Source organism: Caretta caretta, chromosome 4 (assembly GCF_965140235.1).
Source record: "Caretta caretta isolate rCarCar2 chromosome 4, rCarCar1.hap1, whole genome shotgun sequence".
Lineage (NCBI taxonomy): Eukaryota > Metazoa > Chordata > Testudines > Cheloniidae > Caretta > Caretta caretta.
This window is the reverse complement of record NC_134209.1, coordinates 151256931-151279835: the sequence shown is the minus strand read 5'-3', so window position 1 is coordinate 151279835 and position 22905 is coordinate 151256931. Positions and strand designations below refer to the sequence as shown.

Sequence of the window (22905 nt, the reverse complement as noted above, 5' to 3'; positions counted from 1 at the left end):
GCCTGTCTTTTGCAGGAGAGGACACTGAGGCTGGCTTTGAACTGAACTAAGGTAAAATGCTGCTTGTCCTTGCTGGAAGTAACAAGCAGGGGTGGCTGCCAGGGGTGGGCTAGCACTGCCGAGGGCTCGCGTCTGCCTGTGGCTCTAGACAGACATCTCTGTGCACAGATTCATGGATTCCAAGCCCAGAAGGGACCATTGTGATCACCTAGTCTGACCTCCTGTCAAACACAGGCCAGAGGCCTGCCCCACAATAATCCCTAGAGCCGAGCTTTTACAAAACCAGCCAACCTTGATTTGAAACTTGCCAGTGATGGAGAATCCACCACGCCCCTTGGTAGATTGTTCCAATAGTTATTCACTCTCACCATTAAAAATGTACGCCTTATTTACGTCTGCATTTGTCTAGCTTCAAGTTCCAGCCAGTTAGATTGTATTAGACCTTCCACTGCGGGACTGAAGAGTCCATCATTAAATATTTGTTTCCCAGGTAGGTACTTATAGACTGGGCTCAAGTCCCCACCCCCTTAACCATCTCTGTGTTAAACTAAACAGATTGAGCTCCTGGAGTCTCTCGCTGTATGGCAGGTTTTCTAGTCGGTTATTCCTACTGAATCAATAAGCAATAATCATTCATGCTGTCACATCTGTGCCCATGCAGGGTCCCACTCACCCCATGGTCATGTGGAGCCACCTGGGCTGAACTCCCCTTCTGCTCCAGAGGCCCAGATTCCTCCCCTTTGTGCCAACAGGAGACTCGCCTTCAGCAGTGTGAGGCATATGGCACGTAATTGAAGAGTCCTGAGTCCACATCACCCACTGCTGCGGAGGGCCAGGGGAGGAAGGTGCATGATGCTGTCTGCGCGGGCACAGGGGGTGCAGGGCGAAAGGGGCTGGTAGCTCTGGGCTGGGGGGAACACAGGGGTTTCCTGCTGGGGTGAAGGTACTGGCACCGGGGTTGGGGGAAGAGGACTATGCAGTCTGCTCCCTGCTGGGGAGGGGGTGACAGGGGTTGCATGTTGGGAGGGGGGTGCTGGGAGCTCCCCGCCTGGGGGGAGGCGGGTGCTGGGAGATCAAGCTCCCAGGGGGAGATGAAGGTGCTGGTAGCTGAGGGGCGGGGGGCAGGGATAGGAGTTTTGGGATGCCCCCAGCTGGGGAAGTTGCTAACAATGCCCTGCTGGGGGGGGGGGCACGCTCCCAGCTAGGGGGAGAGGGGGGAGAGAAAGCTGCATGTCGCTTTCCTGGGGGTCTCTCAGGGGTGGGGAGAAGAAGGTGCTGGCAGCTGGTGGGGGGCAGGGTCCCCTCTGGGGGGACTGAGGGCTCCCTGCTGGGGGAAGGGGCCGGGGTCTAGGCTCCTTCCTGGGGGAGCCAGGGGATCCAATGGGGGGAAGGGGCTGGTGGGGGGGGTCTAGGCCCCTCCCAAGGGAGGGGTTCCTGCTGGGGGGGGGCTGGCGATTCCTGCCGTGGGGCGGGGCTAGAGGCTGGCTCCTCCGGGGGGCGGGGCTAGACTCCTCCCGGGGGCGGGGCGTTCCCTGCCGGGGGCGGGGCTAGAGGCTGGCTCCTCCGGGGGGCGGGGCTAGACTCCTCCCGCGGGGCGGGTGGTTCCCTGCCGGGGGGCGGGGCTAAAGGCTGGCTCATCCGGGGGGCGGGGCTAGACTCCTCCCGCGGGGCGGGGCGTTCCCTGCCGGGGGGCGGGGCTAAAGGCTGGCTCATCCGGGGGGCGGGGCTAGACTCCTCCCGCGGGGCGGGGCGTTCCCTGCCGGGGGCGGGGCTAGAGGCTGGCTCCTCCGGGGGGCGGGGCTAGACTCCTCCCGCGGGGCGGGGCGTTCCCTGCCGGGGGGCGGGGCTAAAGGCTGGCTCATCCGGGGGGCGGGGCTAGACTCCTCCCGCGGGGCGGGGCGTTCCCTGCCGGGGGGCGGGGCTAGAGGCAGGCTCCTCCCAGGAAGGGGCGGGGCTGGGAGCGCGAGGCTGGGGGGCGGGGCGGGCGCGGGGGCAGCTGACGCGGGCGGGCCGGCGCTGCGGCGGGCGGAGGACCATGGCTGCGCTGTTCGGCGGCGTGGAGGGGTGAGTGCGAGCCAGGGGTCGCGCTGGGTGGCGCCCTCGGCACCCGACTCCCTCCCCGCGCACCAGCCCGGGTCCTGGGGGCGGGCCCGAGGCAGCCCCCCCCCAGTGCTGGGGGCAGCCGCTCGCCTCTCTCCGGGGTCCCCCCCGGTAAGTGTGCGGGGCCCTGTCTCCATCTCGGGCCAAGATCATTCCCCCCCCCCCCCATGTGCAGTGCCTTGCACGCTTCTCGGGCTGAGTGTGCAACCCCCATGTGCAGTGCCTTGCACGCTTCTCGGGCTGAGATCCCCCACCCCCCCATGTGCAGTGCCTTGCACGCTTCTCGGGCTGAGATCCCCCACCCCCCCCATGTGCAGTGCCTTGCACGCTTCTCGGGCTGAGATCCCCCACCCCCCCCATGTGCAGTGCCTTGCACGCTTCTCGGGCTGAGATCCCCCACCCCCCCCATGTGCAGTGCCTTGCACGCTTCTCGGGCTGAGATCCCCCACCCCCCCCATGTGCAGTGCCTTGCACGCTTCTCGGGCTGAGATCCCCCACCCCCCCATGTGCAGTGCCTTGCACGCTTCTCGGGCTGAGATCCCCCACCCCCCCATGTGCAGTGCCTTGCACGCTTCTCGGGCTGAGATCCCCCACCCCCCCATGTGCAGTGCCTTGCACGCTTCTCGGGCTGAGATCCCCCACCCCCCCATGTGCAGTGCCTTGCACGCTTCTCGGGCTGAGATCCCCCACCCCCCCATGTGCAGTGCCTTGCACGCTTCTCGGGCTGAGATCCCCCACCCCCCCCATGTGCAGTGCCTTGCACGCTTCTCGGGCTGAGATCCCCCACCCCCCCATGTGCAGTGCCTTGCACGCTTCTCGGGCTGAGATCCCCCACCCCCCCATGTGCAGTGCCTTGCACGCTTCTCGGGCTGAGATCCCCCACCCCCCCATGTGCAGTGCCTTGCACGCTTCTCGGGCTGAGATCCCCCACCCCCCCCATGTGCAGTGCCTTGCACGCTTCTCGGGCTGAGATCCCCCACCCCCCCATGTGCAGTGCCTTGCACGCTTCTCGGGCTGAGATCCCCCACCCCCCCATGTGCAGTGCCTTGCACGCTTCTCGGGCTGAGATCCCCCACCCCCCCCATGTGCAGTGCCTTGCACGCTTCTCGGGCTGAGATCCCCCACCCCCCCATGTGCAGTGCCTTGCACGCTTCTCGGGCTGAGATCCCCCACCCCCCCATGTGCAGTGCCTTGCACGCTTCTCGGGCTGAGATCCCCCACCCCCCCATGTGCAGTGCCTTGCACGCTTCTCGGGCTGAGATCCCCCACCCCCCCCATGTGCAGTGCCTTGCACGCTTCTCGGGCTGAGATCCCCCACCCCCCCATGTGCAGTGCCTTGCACGCTTCTCGGGCTGAGATCCCCCACCCCCCCCATGTGCAGTGCCTTGCACGCTTCTCGGGCTGAGATCCCCCACCCCCCCATGTGCAGTGCCTTGCACGCTTCTCGGGCTGAGTGTGCAACCCCCCATGTGCAGTGCCTTGCACGGTTCTCGGGCTGAGTGTGCAACCCCCCATGTGCAGTGCCTTGCACGCTTCTCGGGCTGAGTGTGCAACCCCCCATGTGCAGTGCCTTGCACGCTTCTCGGGCTGAGATCCCCCACCCCCCCCCCATGTGCAGTGCCTTGCACGCTTCTCGGGCTGAGTGTGCAACCCCCCATGTGCAGTGCCTTGCACGGTTCTCGGGCTGAGTGTGCAACCCCCCATGTGCAGTGCCTTGCACGCTTCTCGGGCTGAGATCCCCCCACCCCGTCCCCATGTGCAGTGTCTTGCACGCTTCTCGGGCTGAGATCCCCCCACCCCACCCCCATGTGCAGTGCCTTGCACACTGCTAGGCCTGAGTCCATTCATAGAATATCAGGGTTGGAAGGGACCTCAGGAGGTCATCTAGTCCAACCCCCTGCTCGAAGCAGGACCGATCCCCAACTAAATCATCCTCCCCCATATGCAATGCCTTACACACTTCTTAGGCTGAGAGTCCACTTTACACCCCCTCCCAACGTACAAAGCCGTTACGCCCATGTGTACCTGAGGGGATGACTGGTACTGGTGTCTGGCATGTGATGCGGTATCTGGAATACCATGTTGCCCCCCAGGCTGCCCTAGCTTTGTGAAGACCCAAAGGATGGCCGAGAGATTTCTCTGTGTGATGCATGGGCCACAGGCTTGTTACCAACCCAGCCCTCTGCAGGGCAGGTGCTTGTGCTCCCCAGCTGTCACTCTCAGGCCGGAAGAGGGTTTCCCCAGGCCCGCCTCCCTGGATTTTGGGGTAATTGAAATCCTGGTGTCAGACTCTGTGGCATCAGTTTCACAGCTGGGGAAGATTGTGCTGAGCCCAGCCCGTGGGGCAGTGGCCTTTTTTAAAGGCATTGCAGATCGCTTGTACCAGGGAAACTGGCTCTGGGTCAGGAGGGGTGTTGCAGGTGCCTGGTTGAGTGTTATTTGGTGTGCCCAGCCCGGCACAAGTCCCACTATATGGCATGGTCCCTGCCCCGGGGTGAGTCTATAATCCAGTGACAAGTGTATGGAGGGGAAAACAGAACCATATTTACATGGGTGCAACCTTGCAGAATCAGCCCATGTGCAATAATCTACCCACTTGATGGGTAGGAAAAACCAAGGGTGATATCTGGCTTAATGAGAACACTGCACCTATCTAACCCACGGGCCTTGCCTACATGATAGATGCTTTGCTGGAATAGATACGCTGGCAGTAGGGTTGCCAACATCCTAATTGCACAAAACCAAACACTGTAGCTCTGCCTCTTCCCTGAGGCCCTGCCCCTTCTCCGAGGCCCCGCCCCTGCTCTCTCCATCCCCCCCGCCCTCTGTCGCTCACTCTCCTCCACCCTCACTCACTTCCCCCAGGCTGAAGCAGGGGGTTGGGGTGCAGGAGGGGGGTGTGGGCTTGGGCTCTGGGGTGAGGCTGGGGATGAGGGGTTTGGGGTGTGGGAGAGGGCTCTGGGCTGGGGCAGAGGGTTGGAGTGCGGGGGGATATGGAGTCTGGGCTGGGGTTGTGGCTTCCAGGTGGGGCCAGAAATGAGGGGTTCAGGATGCGGGAGAGGGCACCAGGCTGGGGCAGGGGGTTGGGGTGTGTGGGGGGGTGAGGGCTCTGGGAGGGGGGATGAATGGGCTGGGGTGCAGGAGGGGTCTCTGGGCTGGGGCTCAGGGGTTTGGAGTGCAGGAGTGGGTGCGGGTTCCAGCTGGGAATGTGGCCTCTGGGGTGAGGCCAGGGATGAGGGGTTTGGGGTGCAGGAGAGGGCTGGGGCAGGGTATTGAGCGGAGGTTGCAGACTCCGGGAAGGAGTTTGGGTGCGGGAGGGGACTCCAGGCTGGGGTTGGAGTGCGAGGTCCCAGCAGCACTTACTGCAGCTCCCAGGAAGCGGCTGCCAGGTCCCTGCAGCCCCTAGGTGCGTGGGCAGCCAGTAGGCTCTGCGCACTCAGCTGCCTTCGCGTCTGCAGGCCGCAGCTCTCATTGGTCGCAGTTCCCAGCCAATGGGAGCTGCGGAGCTGGGACTTGGGGTGCGGGCAGCGCGCAGATCCTCCCTGGCCACCCAAACATCCAGGGGCCGCAGGGAGCTAGCGGCTGCTTCTGGGACTGCGTGGACCTAGGGCAGGCAGGGAGTCTGCCTTAGCCCCAGCCCCCGCTGCGCCACCAACCGGACTTTCACTGGCCCGGTCGGCGGTAGCCTTCCGGTCAAAAACCGAACACCTGGCAACCCTAGCTGGAGAGCCCCCGAGCACAGATGCAGCGTGTGCTGGCAGAAGGAGTTTTTCTGTCACCATAGAAACAGCACCTCCCCAAAGGACATTAGCTATGCCAACAGGAGTGCTCTCTGTCAGCATAGCTGCATCTACACTAGCATTTGTAGCTTTGATGGCACGGCTGAGAGTGCTGCTAGGGTGGGTGTTTTTCACACACTCCCTGACCGACATCGCTCTGCTGGAAAACTTTGCAGTGCAGACCCGGCTAAGGTATGACTTGGGACAGATTTAGTTAAACCAGTGGCACCTCAGTGTGGACATGCTTGTGTTGGATTAAGCGTGGCTTTCTTTCCGGTTAGCTCAAGCCAGCTCAGAACTGATTTGGTTTAAATGAAACTGAAAGAAAAAATGCTTTAAGCTAGACTGGTGTCGCTTTCCCAAGTAGGCGGGCTTCCTTTGTCCCTCTGGAAGAGGAAAACCGCTTACCCTGGGTGATTAGACCTGGACAAGGCTGTTTTATTGGAAGTATGTTTTCCTTCCCAACCCATGTCTTGGAGCTGCTTGGGTTATCTTTGCTGTGTGTGCATAACCAGTCGGGAAGGCTATGATGTGGGTGTGATACCTGATTCAAAACTGCAAGGCGGATCTGTGGTCAAAGGTTTCTGCACAGTTCAGCTTCTGAAGTAGCTAACTTTCTCCAGCTCGGTGTTGAGCTACCTTTCGGATTTAGGACTTAAAGTCCATCTGAAATGACAAATCTGTTGTCGGGAGACTTGGTGATGGCTGAATTCAGGGGCACTGCTAGGCCTGCTGTCTGTTGTAACCGGGTTCCTGACATATTTAGCTTTGTGGTTTGAATGGACACAGGTCAGGTTAAAAATCATATTTTTTAAAAAGTCCTCTTCATTACTTCTGATTGGAAAAAGTTGGTTTTCTTTTCTCCACGCTTGATAACCCAGGGGAACAGACTGGCAAATTTCACTTTGAAATTCTACAAAAACAGCAACAACGAGGAGTCCTTGTGATGAAGTGGGTTCTAGCCCAGGAAAGCTTCTGCCCAAATAAATTTGTTAGTCTCTAAGGTGCCACAAGGACTCCTCATTGTTTTTGCTGATACAGACTAACACAGCTACCCCTCTGAAATTCTAGTCACCTACACTTCCCTATCTCCACTGAAGTGCAGCAAGGAAATCCAGTGGAAGATGTCACGCTGCAAACTTAGATGTTTAAAATGTTTGTGCCTTTTAAAGTTTTGTTAAACTAGTGTTTAACTCTGAATTTTCAGGCCTAAACTGACGGTTCCCCCTTTTTATAAACCAGTGTTTGAAAAGAACCCGTTAGAAATTTGAAACTGAAAACTGCCTCTTCCAAAGTCTCCCTCCTCTCCCCACCCATGTGCAAGCTGTCTCCTGATTGCAGGGTTGTTCATGAGCTCTCACAGCGACTGAACATGGCAGATGCAAAGTGTTAGAAGTGTCTCTGTCACTGGAGACGGGGGTGGGGCGGTGGATCACACGGTGATTCCCTGTTCTGCTCATTCCCTCTGGGGCACCTGGCATTGGCCACTGTCGGAAGACAGGAGACTGGGCTAGATGGACCTTTGGTCTGACCCAGTCTGGCCATTCTTATGAAGACTTCTTAATACTTTCATTTCTAAAAGGGGAGGGGGGGAAACATGCGCAGATCTTACTGCGTTTAAAGGTGAATTGCACATCTAATGCCTGGTCTTCCCCCCAAAATTGTCTTGTATGTGTTAAAAATCTATTGAGCCAGATTCATGCATGGGGGGACCGGGTGCAACCCCATTAAAATCTATTTAATGCCTATTGTACTGTAATTTCCGAAGAGCTGCTAACGTGTCCAGTCTGTAGAACTAAATAATACAGTCCTGTCCCAGAGAAGCTTGAAATAGCAGGAGCTACTATAACTATATAAAGGAAATCCTTACTTTACACAGCGCACTCTTGGCCTGCGGAACTCATTGCCACAGGAAAATGATGGAGGCCAAGAGGTTTCAGAAAGGATTTCTTTGAGATTTAGATGGATCACAGAAAATCCATAGTCCAAATAAGATAAACCAGAGGGCTATAAATCATTCATTAGTGAATGGGTTAGGATGAAACTGCCCCTGTGAATGGGTTATTCTGTAGTTGTCCACTACAAAGACCTTGCATCTTCCCCTGAAGGCACTGGCCAGTAAGACAGGCAGGAGAGTGGACTAGATGGACCATTGATGTTGTTAATACCATAGGCGCTTAGGGGACGATTGAGATGAGCTCCGTTTGCTAGTGGCCACACAAATATAAAAGGCAGCTGCCATGCCAGGAAGCTACGATCTACACTGACCAGACACGGGCTGGAAACGGCAGCAGAGGTGAAGTGGTCACATGTCCAAGGCCGCCCGGCAAGTCCGGACTAGAACGCAGCTGTGCTGACTCACAGTCCGGTGCTCTCCCCACTAGACAACGCTGCCTTGCTCTGTGGCCTGGCAATTCCTGTTCTGCTGGGAAGATAAGGGGGGGTCTCGCAGAAGACCACATCGCCCTGCCTGTGGGAAGGGGGAAGCTGAGCCCTCTTAACCCAGCCCTGGCCTTGGCCTGGTTAGTGGTGAGATTTAAGGTAATTTGAGACAACGCTGGCCTGGCTGAGACCCCCTCTGAGTGGGAGCAAGAGACTTCCTGGTTCTCTGAGCGATCCCTGCCCCATTCGCGCCACTCAAGCAAGGTGAATGCAGTTAAAAAGTTCAGCTGTGTACCTGCCCAGCCTTCTGCCCAAGGCTCAGAACAGGGGAGCTGGCGAGAGGATCTCCGGATCTGCCAGGTTGTTACTGTAATTGCACTTGTTGCCATGGCTGCATGTGTGAAAGGGGAAGATACCAAGATGAATCCGAGGAAGGCAGCTCCAAAGACCAAGCATGTGCCCATGCTGCAGTTCTCTGTACCCCGTCCTCGCCCAGGGTCTGGTTATTGTCCTCACTGTGCCCTCCAATGGTTTGCTTGTAATCTGGTTGAAGAGAAACTTGTCTGGGAGGAAGGGACCCCTTTCACATTGCTTTGTTCTCACGCACTGGGAAACGCCTATTGTGGAAGAGGAAGTGTGCCTGGTAAGTGTCTTGTGCAACAGTGTAGCCGTTCAGCAAGCACACCCCACTCTAATAAATCCAGATTACGAACCAAAAGTCTTCTGGACCCAGATCCTCCAAGGTATTCAGGCTTCTCATTTCCATCCTGATCCACAAAGATCCATTGATTTCTGTGGAAGTTAGGACCCTAAATACCTCCTGGATCTGGTCCCCTTGCTGATGCAGAGTCATAGACCAAGTGAGATTTTTTAGAAGTGCCTAAGGAAATCGAGCACCTGACTGTTGATGGCTTTCAGTGGGTGCCTAATTTCCTTAGGCACTAAAAGGATCACTCTGAGGTCCTGCATAAGTGGCTGGAGAATTGCACCGTTCCTAGCCCCCATTCAGGCTGCTCTGGTGTCTGTCTGCAACACGTAGCAGAGGCTTTGCAGCTGACCTTTAGGAGCAGCTGAGCCCCGGGGATGCTTGTTGGGTGGCGCAGGCCTGTGGGGCACTGGGAGGTTTGCACACTTAGCCCCTGATCCTCTGCATGGAGCCCTACAGGTCTGGAGATTTGCCGGCACTGAGCTTGTCGTCACAGGATCGGGGCCTTATTCAACGAGGTAACACCGCACTGCCTCTTAAACCATAGACTGCATCCTTGGCATTTGAATTCAGGTCAAATGTACCCTGAACGTGGGTGGCATCACACCAGCCTTGCTGTGCTCTGCAGGACGCCTGGGTTCATGGATGGTGGGGGGTTTCTCCTTTCAGTGGGCCGGGAAGGGACTCTGGCCTCATCTAAACGAAAACAGAAAAGCTTCACTGAGTCTCATGCTTCAGGACTTGAGTTGGTAACCTGCGAGTCTAGCGGAGATCTCCCCCTTCCTCCACTTCCCCCCAAGAGACGTCGCCCGCAGCATTGCACAGCTCGCTGGTCGCGTTTGTCGGGGAAGGGCTGCCGTCCACTGGGGCTGGAGCAGGATGGCGGAGTGAATGGGCCAGTGAGCTGTCCCCACAGAGCAATTTACCGCTCGTCCGTAGAAGGGGTCTGCGCTGGGGGTGTTACACTGAAGCCTGCCCCTGCCCCTCGCAGCCATGGTGGGCGGGTGTCCAGGCGGGCTTGCAGTGGTCTGCATTGGAAAGAGGGGACGGTGCTCTGCAGAGGTGGAATGTGATTGTAGTGCGGGATGACGAGTCTCCTGCCTGCGGGGCAGGTACGGTGTAGATGGGGATGTGCCGCTCCCGGGCCTTGGCTATGCAATTCAGCCCTGACCTGGAGGGACCAACTGTAGGGGTTAGAGCTCCGTCTGCATGGCCCGTTTGGTGTGGGGTCTCTCTATGGTGTGGCCATCAATCTGCTGGGAACTGCACTAAGACCTTCCAAACTCATTGCATGTGCGCTGGGGATGGTTACTACGGACCTGAGGTGAAGTCCCACCAGCAACCTAGAGGTGCAAGGTTCTCTCTGCCTTTAGCCAGAGCCAGCCAGTCCGTCCCCCACGTGCGCCCTTCTAAGAGGATCATCTTCTATGTCTGGCTTCCAAAATAAACAGAACCCCAGGCCCAAAAGCATCCCATACGAATCGGTGTTTGGGCTGCACAGTGGAGAACAGAGCAAGGCAGACAGCTGGGTAAGGCTGGGCCAAACAGACACACAGGCTAGGTCTCCACCCACTCTCATCTGGCCCTGTAATTTCCCTGCTGGTGAAAGGAATGGGAGGGAGACAGCTGGTAATATTACAACAGCTCTAAATGGGGAAGGGGGAGGAAGAAAAATAAACTTCCTTGTGTATCGTGAATGTCAGTGTTGCCAGAAGTAGCCGGGTGCCTCAAGCTAACTGGAGATTTTGTTCTAACATTTTCACAACCCATTCCAATGTAGCTTGGGAGAAATAATTTGCATTTAAATATCATTCAGAGAGCATTTTCCATCCCAGCAAAGCCCTTTGTATTACTAACGTGGAGCAAGCAAAAGATGCACGAAGGAAAAGCTAGTGTAGACCGGACAGGTGTTTTGCATGCACCATGTCGTCCAGACATAAGCAGAGCTGCCTTCAAACTCGGTGGCTAAAGTACCTGAGCCCCTAGTTCTGCTCCGTCATCCATGGGGAATCATGGTGACTTTCCCCAACCTAGAGGCACCCTGCAGAGATTTCTGAGTGGCTGAGGTGGTATTTCTCCCAGCACCTTCCTGGAACTTTGCCTCTGGAGCAGCTGCTCACCCAGCCTTACTGGAGGGGGGTTGCATGAGCCCATTTTACACTGAACTGGCATGTGTGTGCCCTTGATTCCTTAGCGGGGGGACCCACTCCAAGGTGGTGCTGATATCTGAAGATGGCAAGATCCTGGCAGAGACCGACGGGCCCTGCACTAACCATTGGGTAAGGACCACGCAGCACGTGGCAGGCGCTGCTGGGGCTGGAGGGATCCGGGATGTTGTTACCGGGTGAGGGTGCTGCTATAAGGGTGATTAGTGATAGCCGGGGGGGGGGGGGGGGTTAATTTGCATGCTATTACCCAGAGTGCACTTCTTGTGGTCATTTTGTTACCTCTATTTTCCAAGCTCTGGGAAGAAACCAGTTGGCCCCCGCTAGGCCAGCAGAGAGCCCATGCGTTTAACCCCTGCTGTGCTGGTTGAGTTACAGCCGGATGGGGTGCGCAGACTCTTAGAACCAGTTAGGCAGACCGAGTTAGCTAACATCGCACCCTTGGTCCTCGGCCTGACACCCCACCAAGAAAGCGGGGGGCTAAAACCCAAGCCCCCAGGCTGCCTTGAGGTGTCCGAAGTCCAGACCTCAGTTCTGATGCTGGGGTCCCCGTCTTCGGAATGGGCCCAGCCCCAAGAAATCAACACGTTGAGATGTCTGAGTTCTGGATTCAGACTCAGCACCTGCCCTTGGACCGGGGCTATCCTACAGACTCTGCTGGCACAGGGGTGTGAAGAGGTGGGACCCCGACTGACAGAGTTGGGCTGGCAGAAGCCCCCAGCGTAGATGTAGCTATGCCGGAACACCCATGCTTTTGCCAGTGTTGCTTAGTATGCACGGGGAGGATGCTGGGGCCGGCCTGGAATAAGCTATCCCAGCGGAAGCACGGTTTGGCTGGTATAAGCTGCATCCACACTAGGCTCCTAGTGTGGACTGCTATGGTGATGGGTGTGGAAAACCCCCCTCCTTCCAGAGATCACTGAGCCAAGCACTTCTGGGCGGGAAGGGGGGATGCCTGGCTCTAGTCTGCATGTTAGTCCCAATCCTGGGGGGTTAGCACGGGAGCAGCTTGTCCACAGCAAAGCGGAAGGGTTTAATGAGAAATGTTTGTTGTCCTTCCCCCCCTCCCTGGCTAGCTGGTCGGCTCGGACAAATGTCTGGAAAGGATCAATGAGATGGTCAGCGAGGCCAAAGGCAAGGCAGGCGCCAACCTGCAGGTTCCCCTCCGCTCGCTGGTGAGTTACCCGGGCGTCAGCACGAGCCCTGCCGGCTCTGCGACGTGGGCTGCTCAGGGGCGCAGTCAGATCAGAGGGGAGGGAGGCTGGTCCTGTGGTTAGAGCACAGGCCAGGAGATTGGGGCCCGGTTCTCAGACTGAGTCCTTGGGGTGTCGTTTCCCAGCCGCTCCCCAGTACTGCCGGGTAAGAGACCGGGGGCAGCAGGGGAAAACCTCTGCCCAGTGCTCAGAGAGGGTCAGGAAAGCGAATGGCAGGCGGGTCTGAGGAATGAGATGCAGAACAATGTGGGAAATGCTGTATGATCAACAGGACGCCCGGCCGGCTAGGAACGGCAGGATCCGCAGCTTGTGCTGGGCTGGGGCGGAGGGGGCCCAGGCTGCCCAGTGCTGGTGAGGAGGGGCGCGCAGCTCTCGTCTGTCGGACTCATGCGGCGTTTCTGGGCACAGGGGCTGTCTCTGAGTGGAGGGGAGCAGGAAGAGGCCATCAAGAAACTCATCGAGCAGCTGCAGACCCGCTTCCCACAGCTGAGTGAGAACTACTACATCACCACGGACGCCATCGGGGCCATGGCCACAGCTACCGACCACGGCAAGGACCACGCACGGCAGGCTGGGCGCGTGGCTGGGGGCGGGGCAGGAGGGTTCTGAGTGCTGGTCCTGCTGCGGTGCAGGGGGAAGCCAGGTGGAAACTGACACTATTATCCACCTCCTGTGTTTCCGAGGCTTGGTCTAGGGCGGCGTGGGAAGCTGCCCTAGCGGGGCTCTGAGCCCCGGCCTTCTGCCCCGAGGGGCTACGACAGGGATTCTCAAACGGGGGACCCTAGAGGAGTGAGGCGCTGCTGACCCTAGGGAAACGTGGGCCCTGTAAACTGGGTGGTGTGCCCTGCTAAGGGCCTGGGCCCAGCCAGCCCTGTCCCCTGAAGTGGTAGCTTGCCAGTGTCCGGTCACGCTGCCTGATGAGCGCCTGATTCCTACCAAGGCTGAAAGAGCCCCGCAGGGGCAGGGAGCTGCCGGGGGCAGGGCCACGGGAGCGGTTTGTTGCGGGTTGTCGATGCAGCCAGTGTTGCCTTGCAGGAAGGGTCTGAACAGACCCTGGGCGCAGCGTTAACCCTTCTAGGGCTGAGGCGACCGGCCAGCGGCCGACCGGTCCGCTTGCTCCTCCCAGTCCGGCAAGTAACAAGCTCGCGCTCTGGCAGTACCACCACTGGGGGAGCCCTCGTAGTCTCGCCGGTACTTGTGGGAGCATGGGGGAGAACCGGTCCGGCTGCAAGGGAAGCCCAGCGATCAGGCCTGCGCGCCCCTTGCTGGAGTCGCTCGCTGTGTGCGGAATAGCGTCGAAAGAGGGAATGACTGGCTCACGTGGCACTGGCCCAGGGTTGGCCCCCAGTGATGGGGGGGTGGGGAGCCTGGAGAGGTAGGGGGACCCAGGGGAGGCGGGAGGGGTGCAGTGGGCCTGGGGGCAGCAAAATACAAGTTTGCCTAGAGTGCCATTTTTCCTAAGCCTGGCCCTGGTCACCTGTTGGCTTCAGGCCCGTAAGCCCTTCCCTCTCCCCCGTAGGTGGCGTGGTGCTGATCTCGGGAACCGGTTCCAACTGCAAACTCATCAATCCCGACGGGTCGGAGGTTAGCTGTGGAGGATGGGGTCACATGATGGGAGACGAGGGGTCAGGTAAGCCATGGGGCGCGTCTCCTTGCCGAGGAGTTCTGGGGATGCTGGGGCTGGGCGGAGGGGGGCCTGGGCCAGCGGCTAGCTATGTCTGACTGATTCCTAAGCCTGTGGGTCTCTCATCCCACCCTGCTTGCTGCCCTGCTGAGCGAGCCAGAACAAATCTGGGCCTCTCGCCCTGCCAGCGCCTTGGGGAGGTTGTTCCTTGCCCAGCGGGGAACAGCAGGTGCTGCAGAGAGGCTGAAAGTCTCTCAGTGAGTCCCTGGCTCTCAGATGAGAGGTGGCCTGCAGCGTTGTCCTTCGGGGGAGCAGTGGCAGATCAGGAATTGAAGGGTAAAAGCTCTTACGGGAACATCGTTGTTATAATATATAACGCACGGGAAATCCAGAATTACGGTTACAAGGCACTTGGATGTAGGGAAACTAGCAGGTATGGGATCTGAATGTCCTTAATTCTGCCCCCCCCCCACGGGAGCTGCCCAGAGAGAACCAGAAACTCAGGCTCCCTTTTCCATCCGTAACGGTTTCCTCTTGGCAGTGATCTCACAAATGACAGTGTTCTCCGTGTAGCCGTTCCATGGTTGTGCTGGCCCCAGCCTCCTTTGTGCTCCGCGTTCCATGGAGACAAACCTGATCAGACAAATGGCCAGCGGATGGCCGCATCTGATTCTGTGGGGGTCTGTCGCTGGCAGTTCTTTGCAGCTTGCAGAATCGGGCCCTATAATGTCCCGTGATCTAAGTCATGAGACATGGAACTAGCATCTCTCCAGTGGAGACATAAAACCAGTTATAGACCATGGGGCATGTTTTCAATTCTCTGCCTGCAAAGCTGTCCAAGTGGGCTGCTGTTCGGAACTAAAGCCAGGGGCTGTGGATTTCCTAAAGCTCTTGATCTGAAAATAACACTTCTTAGGGCTTGTCTGCATGGGGAATCTATTCTGGAATAAGATAAGTGTGAATTTAAAGGGCTGCCGCTATCCTGGTCAGTTTCCCCATGTAGATAAACCCTTAGGGTAGCTATGAAAGGAGCAAAGGTGGGAGGCCGGTGTTGTGAAGGGGGCAGAGTTAAGGTTACCTGGGTACTTTCTCTACTTTCTAATGTTTGGGTTTCTTGTCAATTGTGCCTGTTAAATGCACAATTTCCTGGCTCTGTACTGGTGGCTTCTGGGTACCTCCAGCATCCTCGCAAGGGTATTTTACTGACCTGTCCTCTCCACCAAACCCAAGTCCATCATTGGCACTGTTGGATCCGTCCGACAGCAGCTCAGCTGTGGGTTAGTGAAGCCAAGCCTAACCGCCTGCCTCGTGTGGCCTCTGTTCTGCAGCTTTCTGGATCGCACACCAGGCTGTGAAGATTGTGTTCGACTGCCTGGACAACCTGGAAGTGCCGCCCCACGACATCGGCTACGTCAAGCAGGCCATGTTCGATTACTTCCAGGTACCTGGCCGAGCCACGCGGGTGCTGCCGGAAGAGGGCGCGGCTCAAGGCGGGGAGATGGGAGCAGGCTGGGTCTGGCGTCTCAGAGGGGTGGCGAGCCTGACGCTTTGCTGGGTGCTTGGCACCTCTTGTGATCAGGACCCCGGGTCGTAGCTGTTGGTCTCCTGCTTCTCCAGAGCCCTCTGAAGGGCGCTGCTGTGCGGCTTGCAGCATGGCACGCACCTCGGCACGCTTGCCTGTGGGAACGCACACAGCCTGGCCCCCTGGAGTGACCACGCCTGGGTTAAAGGACGTGGGGGCCCTGTGCCCCCCCCACCTTCCATAACTAGATAGCAAAGCACCCCTACCCCATACATCCCCCACCTCCTCAGAGAGCCCCATAAGCCCCTCACCCCACACACAGACCCCCGAATGCCCCCTCTCCATCAGCCCCCACTTGTCCTGACAGCCACCCCCTATCCCAGCAGCCTACATCCCACTCACCACAGCCCCAAATATCTCAGTCCCATCCTCCGTGCCGTCCCACTCCCACCCGACATCTCCCACTGCCCCCCAACTTGCCACCAACATTCTCCACTCACCCCAACTCCCTCCCCCCAAAGACTCCCCACTCACCCTGTGGCCCCTATCGACTTGTCCCAGCCCCTCACCCACCACCCTGGGACCTTCCTGGCCACGCTCTGGTGCCCCCCCCCCCAGCGGTTTAGCACTTCATTCCCATCCTGGATTAACGTGGCTCCTCCCGATCCTGGCCACTTAGCCCCACGCCACTCAGGTTTGGCACGGCCGTCCCTCCATGCCAGGGAGTGGGGGGCAGCCCTCAACTTGGCAGCCATCGGTACGGGATGGAGAGGGGTCTGGCTCGGGGAGCTGGGTCTAGCTCACCCTTTCAGTCTTGCACTCTCCAGTCACTGCCTGGTGTCTCCCTCTCCCGCACTGTCCAGCCACCACCGTTCCCACGCGCCGCGTTGCCGTGGGTACCTGGAGCTGAGTGTGCCAGCAGACTGGGGGTGGCTGGGATGGGCAGTGGGGTGGGGATACTGGTTTCTTAATGGCAGCCCCCACAGTCTGAGGAAGGGGCCCCGAGCAGAGGGTCAGGCTGGGACCCTCCCTTCGCCGCTTCACACAGTGCAGGGCGGCCCCCTTCCACGCCTCAGCCACGGCCGAGGGGAGGCTCTTCCAGCCCTGCCCACAGTGCCCAGCTCGCGAGCGCCAGCAGCAGCCCCAGGGGACCCTGATCACGGGCCAACATGGCTGTGGCTTCGGCTTCCAGGTTACGCTCAGTGGCTCCCCTCCCATCGCCCCACAGTGGAGCTTTGCCACACCCGAGCCTGGCTGAGAAGGGGCGGCGAGAGGTTACTTTGTTAAGGGATTAGTTTTGCAGAGTCCAGCTAATGCAGCCCTCGGGCCCTTTTCCCTGCTCCAGTCTGCACTCCGGCTACAGCCACACGCATCATCCCTGCGTATCTTGTGTCCCTCCAGGTCTCTGACAGGATGGGCCTCTTGACGCATCTCTACCGGACGTTCGAGAAATCCAAGTTTGCGGGATTCTGCCAAAAACTAGCCGAGGGTATTGGAGGGACTTTGTCCTGGGTGGTTTTGGTTACTCCTCCATTCCGGTTCTTGGGCGGCACCCATCCCCTGGGTGTCTGGGCACGTGGTAGGGCAGAGACAGCCTGACGGGAGACCTGGGCAGGACTTTTTTCAAAAGGCTGGAATTGCTGGGTAGTAGATTTCTGCTGCTGGCTGCCAGCACAAAGAGGGGGCAGCGTGTGGGAGCGGAGGGCCCAAACCTTGGGCCGTATCTGCAGAGCACACGTATTGCTCTGATCCCATCATGTACTACTTAACTCTGCCTGCTGGGATGGGGGAAATCTGTACACCTCCCATGCAATTTACAGTAAAGCTCCCTGGGGCAGCTCTGACGTGGCTGAATAGGCTGCATTGCAAACGGACATGGGGTGTGAACAGGTCACCCCCCCGAGCGACAGAGTTCTGTGACCAAACCCCGGTCTAGACAGGGCTATGGTGGGAGAGCTTCTCCCGGTGATAGCGGCATTGGCTCTCGCGGACGGGAGCAGCTCTCCTGGCCCCATGCTGGTGTCTTCACTAAAACCCTGCTGCAGTGGTGGACAGGTAGACGCGCCCTGGGTCTCCGCAGTGCAGGCTATAAATTAGCCTCCTCTATAATCCCCTTTTGGTCTAGGTCGCTCAGCTTTGAGACTCTTCCCTTGCGGGGTGAAGTCTCCCCGGCACGTGCTCTGCCCTGTTCGTTAGAGAGTTCGAGTCAAATCCCTTTGGCCGCTTTTAAATTATCCGGGTGAAAACGTTCATTGTAAACCGGCTGCTGCCTCTCTCTCTGGATGAGAGCAAGCCCGGCAGCATTGTAACCGGAATCGCTTCCCCTAGTGCCCCTCTGTAGCCACCATGGCCCCTGCTTTCCTTCTCTTCTCCTGCTCAGGTGCCCAAGCGGGGGACCCTCTTTGCGGTCACGTTTTCAACAAGGCTGGGGAAGTCCTGGCTCGACACATTGCAGCCGTGCTGCCAAAAATTGACAAGGTAACGACCAGAGGGCCTGACTCCACTGGGCCTGAAACGCGGCCGGGAGAGCTTGCCAGCCTCGGGCCTCCTGTTCCGTCTGTGCTGTGCAGCATTTTGCCCTGATTCTCAGCAGCATGGGCTTGGGTTACAATCGCTAATTCTGCTTTCCCCCTAGAGCCTCTTCCGAGGCGAGCTGGGGCTGCCAATCCTGTGCGTGGGCTCCGTGTGGAACAGCTGGGAAATGATGAAAGAAGGTGAGCCAGAAAACCGGGCAGAGGGGGAGGCCTTGGGGTGAGGGTGCGGGAGTGGAAGGGATCTGGGTCTTATTCCTAGCTGTGCCCTTGGGCGAGTCACTGAGCCTCTGTGCCCTGATCCCTGCAAATTCTGAGTCTGCTGCCGTGTGTCGCCTGACCCAAAGTTGGGTAAATATAATTATAACTTGAGGATTAACAGGTTCTTGTCCCAAGATCAGGCCCAGTTGGATTATTATAAAATCATCATATAATTGGGAACCCTGATGTGTACATGTGCAACACTCACACCATAGGAACTCTTTATATGTATTTATAAATATCTAATTTATTAATAATTTAGCAAAGTTATACACACAAACTCAACAAGGCAGATAGAGACAATACAGAAAGTACATTTGGACGACCACACATACACCCTTATCTATCTTAACCTACTTAACCATTATCTTTCTCATCGCCGTCATTGTCCTCATCTTCCCCCGTGGCCATCATTCTGGCCTCTCCCAAGGGCTACATCTCTAAGTTTCCACTGCCCTTGGGATGTTACTTTTATAGTAGGTGACAGTGCTGTGACCAATGCATATTCAATAGAGGTCCTTATTTGTATTTCCTCCCCTTGAGGTGTCCGTTTTCTATAGGTTAGTATATGTCTGGTGTTACCCTATTACCAGACACGTCCATTTGCTGTCATGGCACCTTTGCAGTCGGATGTTCTGTCCAGGACCTTCCGGATGCTGGTGTCAGTTATGTTCTGTGAGTGGCTGAGGTTGGTATTCTGGACAAAATTCTGCCTCTTGCCTGCTACTTCCAGTTCCCTAGAACTTACGAGTTACTTAAGTTTATCTATGCCAAAGGTTACAGGCCTCAAGCCTCCCACTATCTACTAAAGCCAAATCGTACAGGATAAAAGCCTGTAGGTTCCTTGCATTACTAACAACTCTCATAAAGCAGGATAAGAAAGCAATGAATAGAATACAGGTAAGCCGGCCCACTGGGCTACACGCGTCCTGGCTCCCTGCCCTTTCGCGCGTCCAGCCCACTCACTGCCCTTGAACGGCACCAGCTGTATTGCAGTGTGGCCAATTGATGCTCTCCCCTCTCTCAGGGTTCCTCAAAGTCCTGGACCAGGCCCGGCCAAAGGAGCTACACAGCATCTTCTCCAAGTTCACCCTCTTGAAGCTGAAGCACTCGTCAGCGCTGGGCGGAGCCAGCCTGGGGGCCAAGCACATAGGCCAGGCACTGCCCCTGGACTACACTGCCAATGTGGATGTCTTCTACACACACTCCTTCTAGGGCCCCACGGGGGGACTCCTCTCCTCTCCTCTCCCTCCCTGCCCTGGCCAGTGCGCTCTGCCTGGGCAGCATCCAGCCCCTCGGCCCGATTTTTAAAATGGTTTCTTGGTTTGCGTCTCTGTCGCAGCCTGGGGTGGGGGAATCTAGTTACATATCGGCGGGAATTACAGCTGGCTCTTGTATCAACATGTTTTATAATTTGTCAATAAAAGGTAGCAGACATAGCTAACTCCGTCTGTCTCCTGGGAGCAGAATCTTTTCCTTCTTGTAGGACCTACAGGCCAGAAGGTGGGCCCTGCTCTGAGCTCACAGGAACAACTGCAGACCCCCCGTAGACAAATCAGCTCTATGCATTCGACGGCAGCAGCTCTCCGAGGATGGGGTGGAGGGGTGCAGGGAGGTGAGTGGATGACAAGCGAACCATCAAGCTGGCTGAAATCCTCCCACTGAAGCGGCCGTGATGGCAAACTGACCGGGAACTTCTGTGGGCATAGTTTCCATTTTCTCAAACTTCTGCGCTCCCTTTTGGCAAGCTGAGAATGTTTTACTTGCCGAAAACTAAAACCACCTTCCTCGAACGAATTTCAGCCAACTTGAATTTTTGCTAAACCTTCTCATGAGGAGTCACTTGCTTCTCATGAGGAGTGACTTGGCCCAAGTAGCCAAGGCTGGTGGAGTACAGGGAGCAGGAGGTCAGTTAAATGGTTGGAACAAGGGCCGGTTAGGCCACAGGACTCCTGGGTTCTCTCTCCAGTTCTGGACCCAGCTAGCTTTGGAGATCCACACCCGGAGTCCGGTCGGCTGTTGCGCTCCCAGCAGGGACCTCTGATGGCAGCCCAGATCAGAGTGGGGAGCCAGGACCCAAGGGGGCAGCAGGCTCCGCTGGGGAGTAGGGACCCCAGGTGCCGGCCTGAGCCAGGAGCTTGGGTAGCCGTCCAGCTGGGAGTAATGACTAGGCAGCAACGGAATTGACAAGAACGACAGGCAACAGATGTAAGTAATGCACTGTCCAGAGGAACACTGTTGCCCTAACTACATCGACAAAAGCCCTGTGGCTCTCCTGGAGATGGAGTTATGTCATCGGTGTAGGAGGCCAGGGGTTCTCAACCTCTTTCTTTCTAAGTCCACCCCCTCCCCCCCAACAAGATATAAAAACTCCACAGCCCACCTATGCTACTGTTTTTCTGCATATACAAGCCAGGGCTGGCGTTAGGGGGTAGCAAGCAGGGCAACTGCCTGGGCCCCACGCCACAGGGTCCTCCGTGACGCTTCGTTGCTCAGGCTTTGGCTTCAGCCCCAGGCACTGGGGCTCCGGCTTTCTGACCTGGACCCCAGCAAGTCGAATGCCGGCCCTGCTTGGAGGGACCCCCTGAAACCTCCTCGTAGCCCCGCAGTGGGCCCCAGGCCCCTACTTGAGAACTGTTGCAGTAGAGCACTTACATGGATGGGAGCAAGGCTGTCGTGTAGACACTCTCAGAGCTGAGTCGGTGTAAGCTGCTTTACGTCAACCTGACGCTGTAGTACAGACCAGGCCTTCGTGATACAACAGTCGGTTGGGGTTGGGGAACCCTCTGACCGAGTTATCAGCACAGCGCTCGTCTGCCCGTAGCTTTACTGGGAGGAAGGTGCCTTATAGCAGTACCATTTGTTCCCCTTCCCCTCTGGGATTACGCTCGAGTGTTGGTTATCCATGAGGATAACTACACCGGTGTAGCTAAAGCAGCACACCTTGGCTGTAGGTGAGACACCTTTGCACACCTGCCATCTAGCTGCAGCGAGTACCCCGGTCTTACAGTTTTGGCTTAACCCCCCCTCTGCCCCAAAAGTCCACTGAGTATAAAGACGGGCTGGAGCAGCCCTGAGCGATGGGCAGATGTTGCTGTGAAGCCGACACAACTTTCAAAGTCTAGCTTTAGTCTGAAACACTTCCCAGGAGAGGTTAAATAACTCCCCTACTTGCTGTAGGGAGTTATTGACACTCGGTCCCTTGGGTAATCGACCGGGAGCTCCTGCGCGGGCAATGGGGCGGTTCCCACACGCACCGTGCGCTTCGCACACTCGAAGGCGCCAGGAAGCTATTTGACAACTGGGGAAAGGTGATGGTAACTGGACAAGTGCAGTAGCTCACACTACTTCTGCCACGTTTGGAACCTGGCTCCGTTACCAGCTGACTGTCCCAGCTTAAGTGGTAGGAAGAAAATGTCCATTGTGAGTGTAGGTTAAGGCACAGCGATTCGGGACCTCCTGCTGAAGGGCATAAACACCGCAGAAGCCACCTGGATGGATGGTGCTGCAACACGGGTAGTAACCATTCCACCCAGGAATGAAATCTAGCCCTTGATCAGCACGGAGCAGCGCTTCGCTCTGCCAACCGCTGAGCAAGCATCAGAGTCCTTTTTCCTGCAAGGTTTTCTACCCCATGTCAATTGCCAAGAGTTGTAGCCTGGAGCCAGAGTAGGAGTGGCTAGAGTAACCTTTGCAAATCTGGTAACAACTGACTTAATCGGGAGTTAAATCGGGGGGAAAATAGTTCTAGCATCTGCACCAACCTCCCACAGTAGCCGGAACTTGTGCCTTGCTCCTCTCCTCTCATGGTGTTTAGTGTTTAAAGCCCCAGCTTCCACAGTCATGTGATTACCGGGGCTCTGCTTTCGTTTTACTACAAACCCAGCCACCAGCAGTGCTAGGCAGCAGTTCTGCAGAAAGGGACCGAGGGGTGACAGTGGACGAGAAGCTGGATATGAGTCAGCAGTGTGCCCTTGTTGCCAAGAAGGCCAATGGCATTTTGGGATGTATAAGTAGGGGCATTGCCAGCAGTTCGAGGGACATGATCGTCCCCCTCTATTCGACATTGGTGAGGCCTCATCTGGAGTAGTGTGTCCAGTTTTGGGCCCCACACTACAAGAAGGAAAAAAATTGGAAAGCGTCCAGGGGTCGCAACAAAAATGGTTAGGGGACTGGAACACATGAGTTATGAGGAGAGGCTGAGGGAACTGGGAATGTTTAGTCAACGGAAGAGAAGAATGAGGGGGGATTTGATAGCTGCTTTCAACTACCTGAAAGGGAGTTCAAAAGAGGATGGATCTAGACTGTTCTCAGTGGTAGCAGATGACAGAACGAGGAGTAATGGTCTCAAGTTGCAGTGGGGGAGATTTAGGTTGGATATTAGGAAAAACTTTTTCACTAGGAGGGTGGTGAAACACTGGAATGCGTTACCTAGGGAGGTGGTGGAATCTCCTCCTTTAGAAGTTTTTAAGGTCAGGCTTGACAAAGCCCTGGCTGGGATGATTTAATTGGGGATCGGTCATGCTTTGAGCAGGGGGTTGGTCTAGATGACCTCCTGAGGTTCCTTCCAACCCTGATATTCTATGATTCTATGCAGAGAAAAGCCTGAAAGCCCCAGGCC

General features: G+C 57.0%; 1 protein-coding gene across 2 annotated transcripts; it reads left to right on the top strand.

The window, feature by feature from the left end:
- The first annotated feature begins 1997 nt into the window (after positions 1-1997).
- On the top strand, positions 1998-19728 carry NAGK (N-acetylglucosamine kinase). Of its 2 annotated transcripts, none has more exons than XM_048846456.2 (10): positions 1998-2064; positions 11162-11246; positions 12209-12307; positions 12755-12896; positions 13866-13976; positions 15299-15411; positions 16894-16981; positions 17873-17970; positions 18128-18206; positions 19312-19728. In XM_048846456.2, exons 1-10 carry the CDS (start codon positions 2036-2038, stop codon positions 19497-19499), a joined length of 1032 nt encoding a protein of 343 aa, XP_048702413.1. In that variant the 5' UTR covers positions 1998-2035; the 3' UTR covers positions 19500-19728. The 2 variants fall into 2 exon arrangements, with proteins under 2 accessions (XP_048702413.1, XP_048702414.1); XM_048846457.2 differs by lacking the exon at positions 1998-2064 and adding an exon at positions 2192-2211.
- The last annotated feature ends 3177 nt before the right edge of the window (positions 19729-22905 follow it).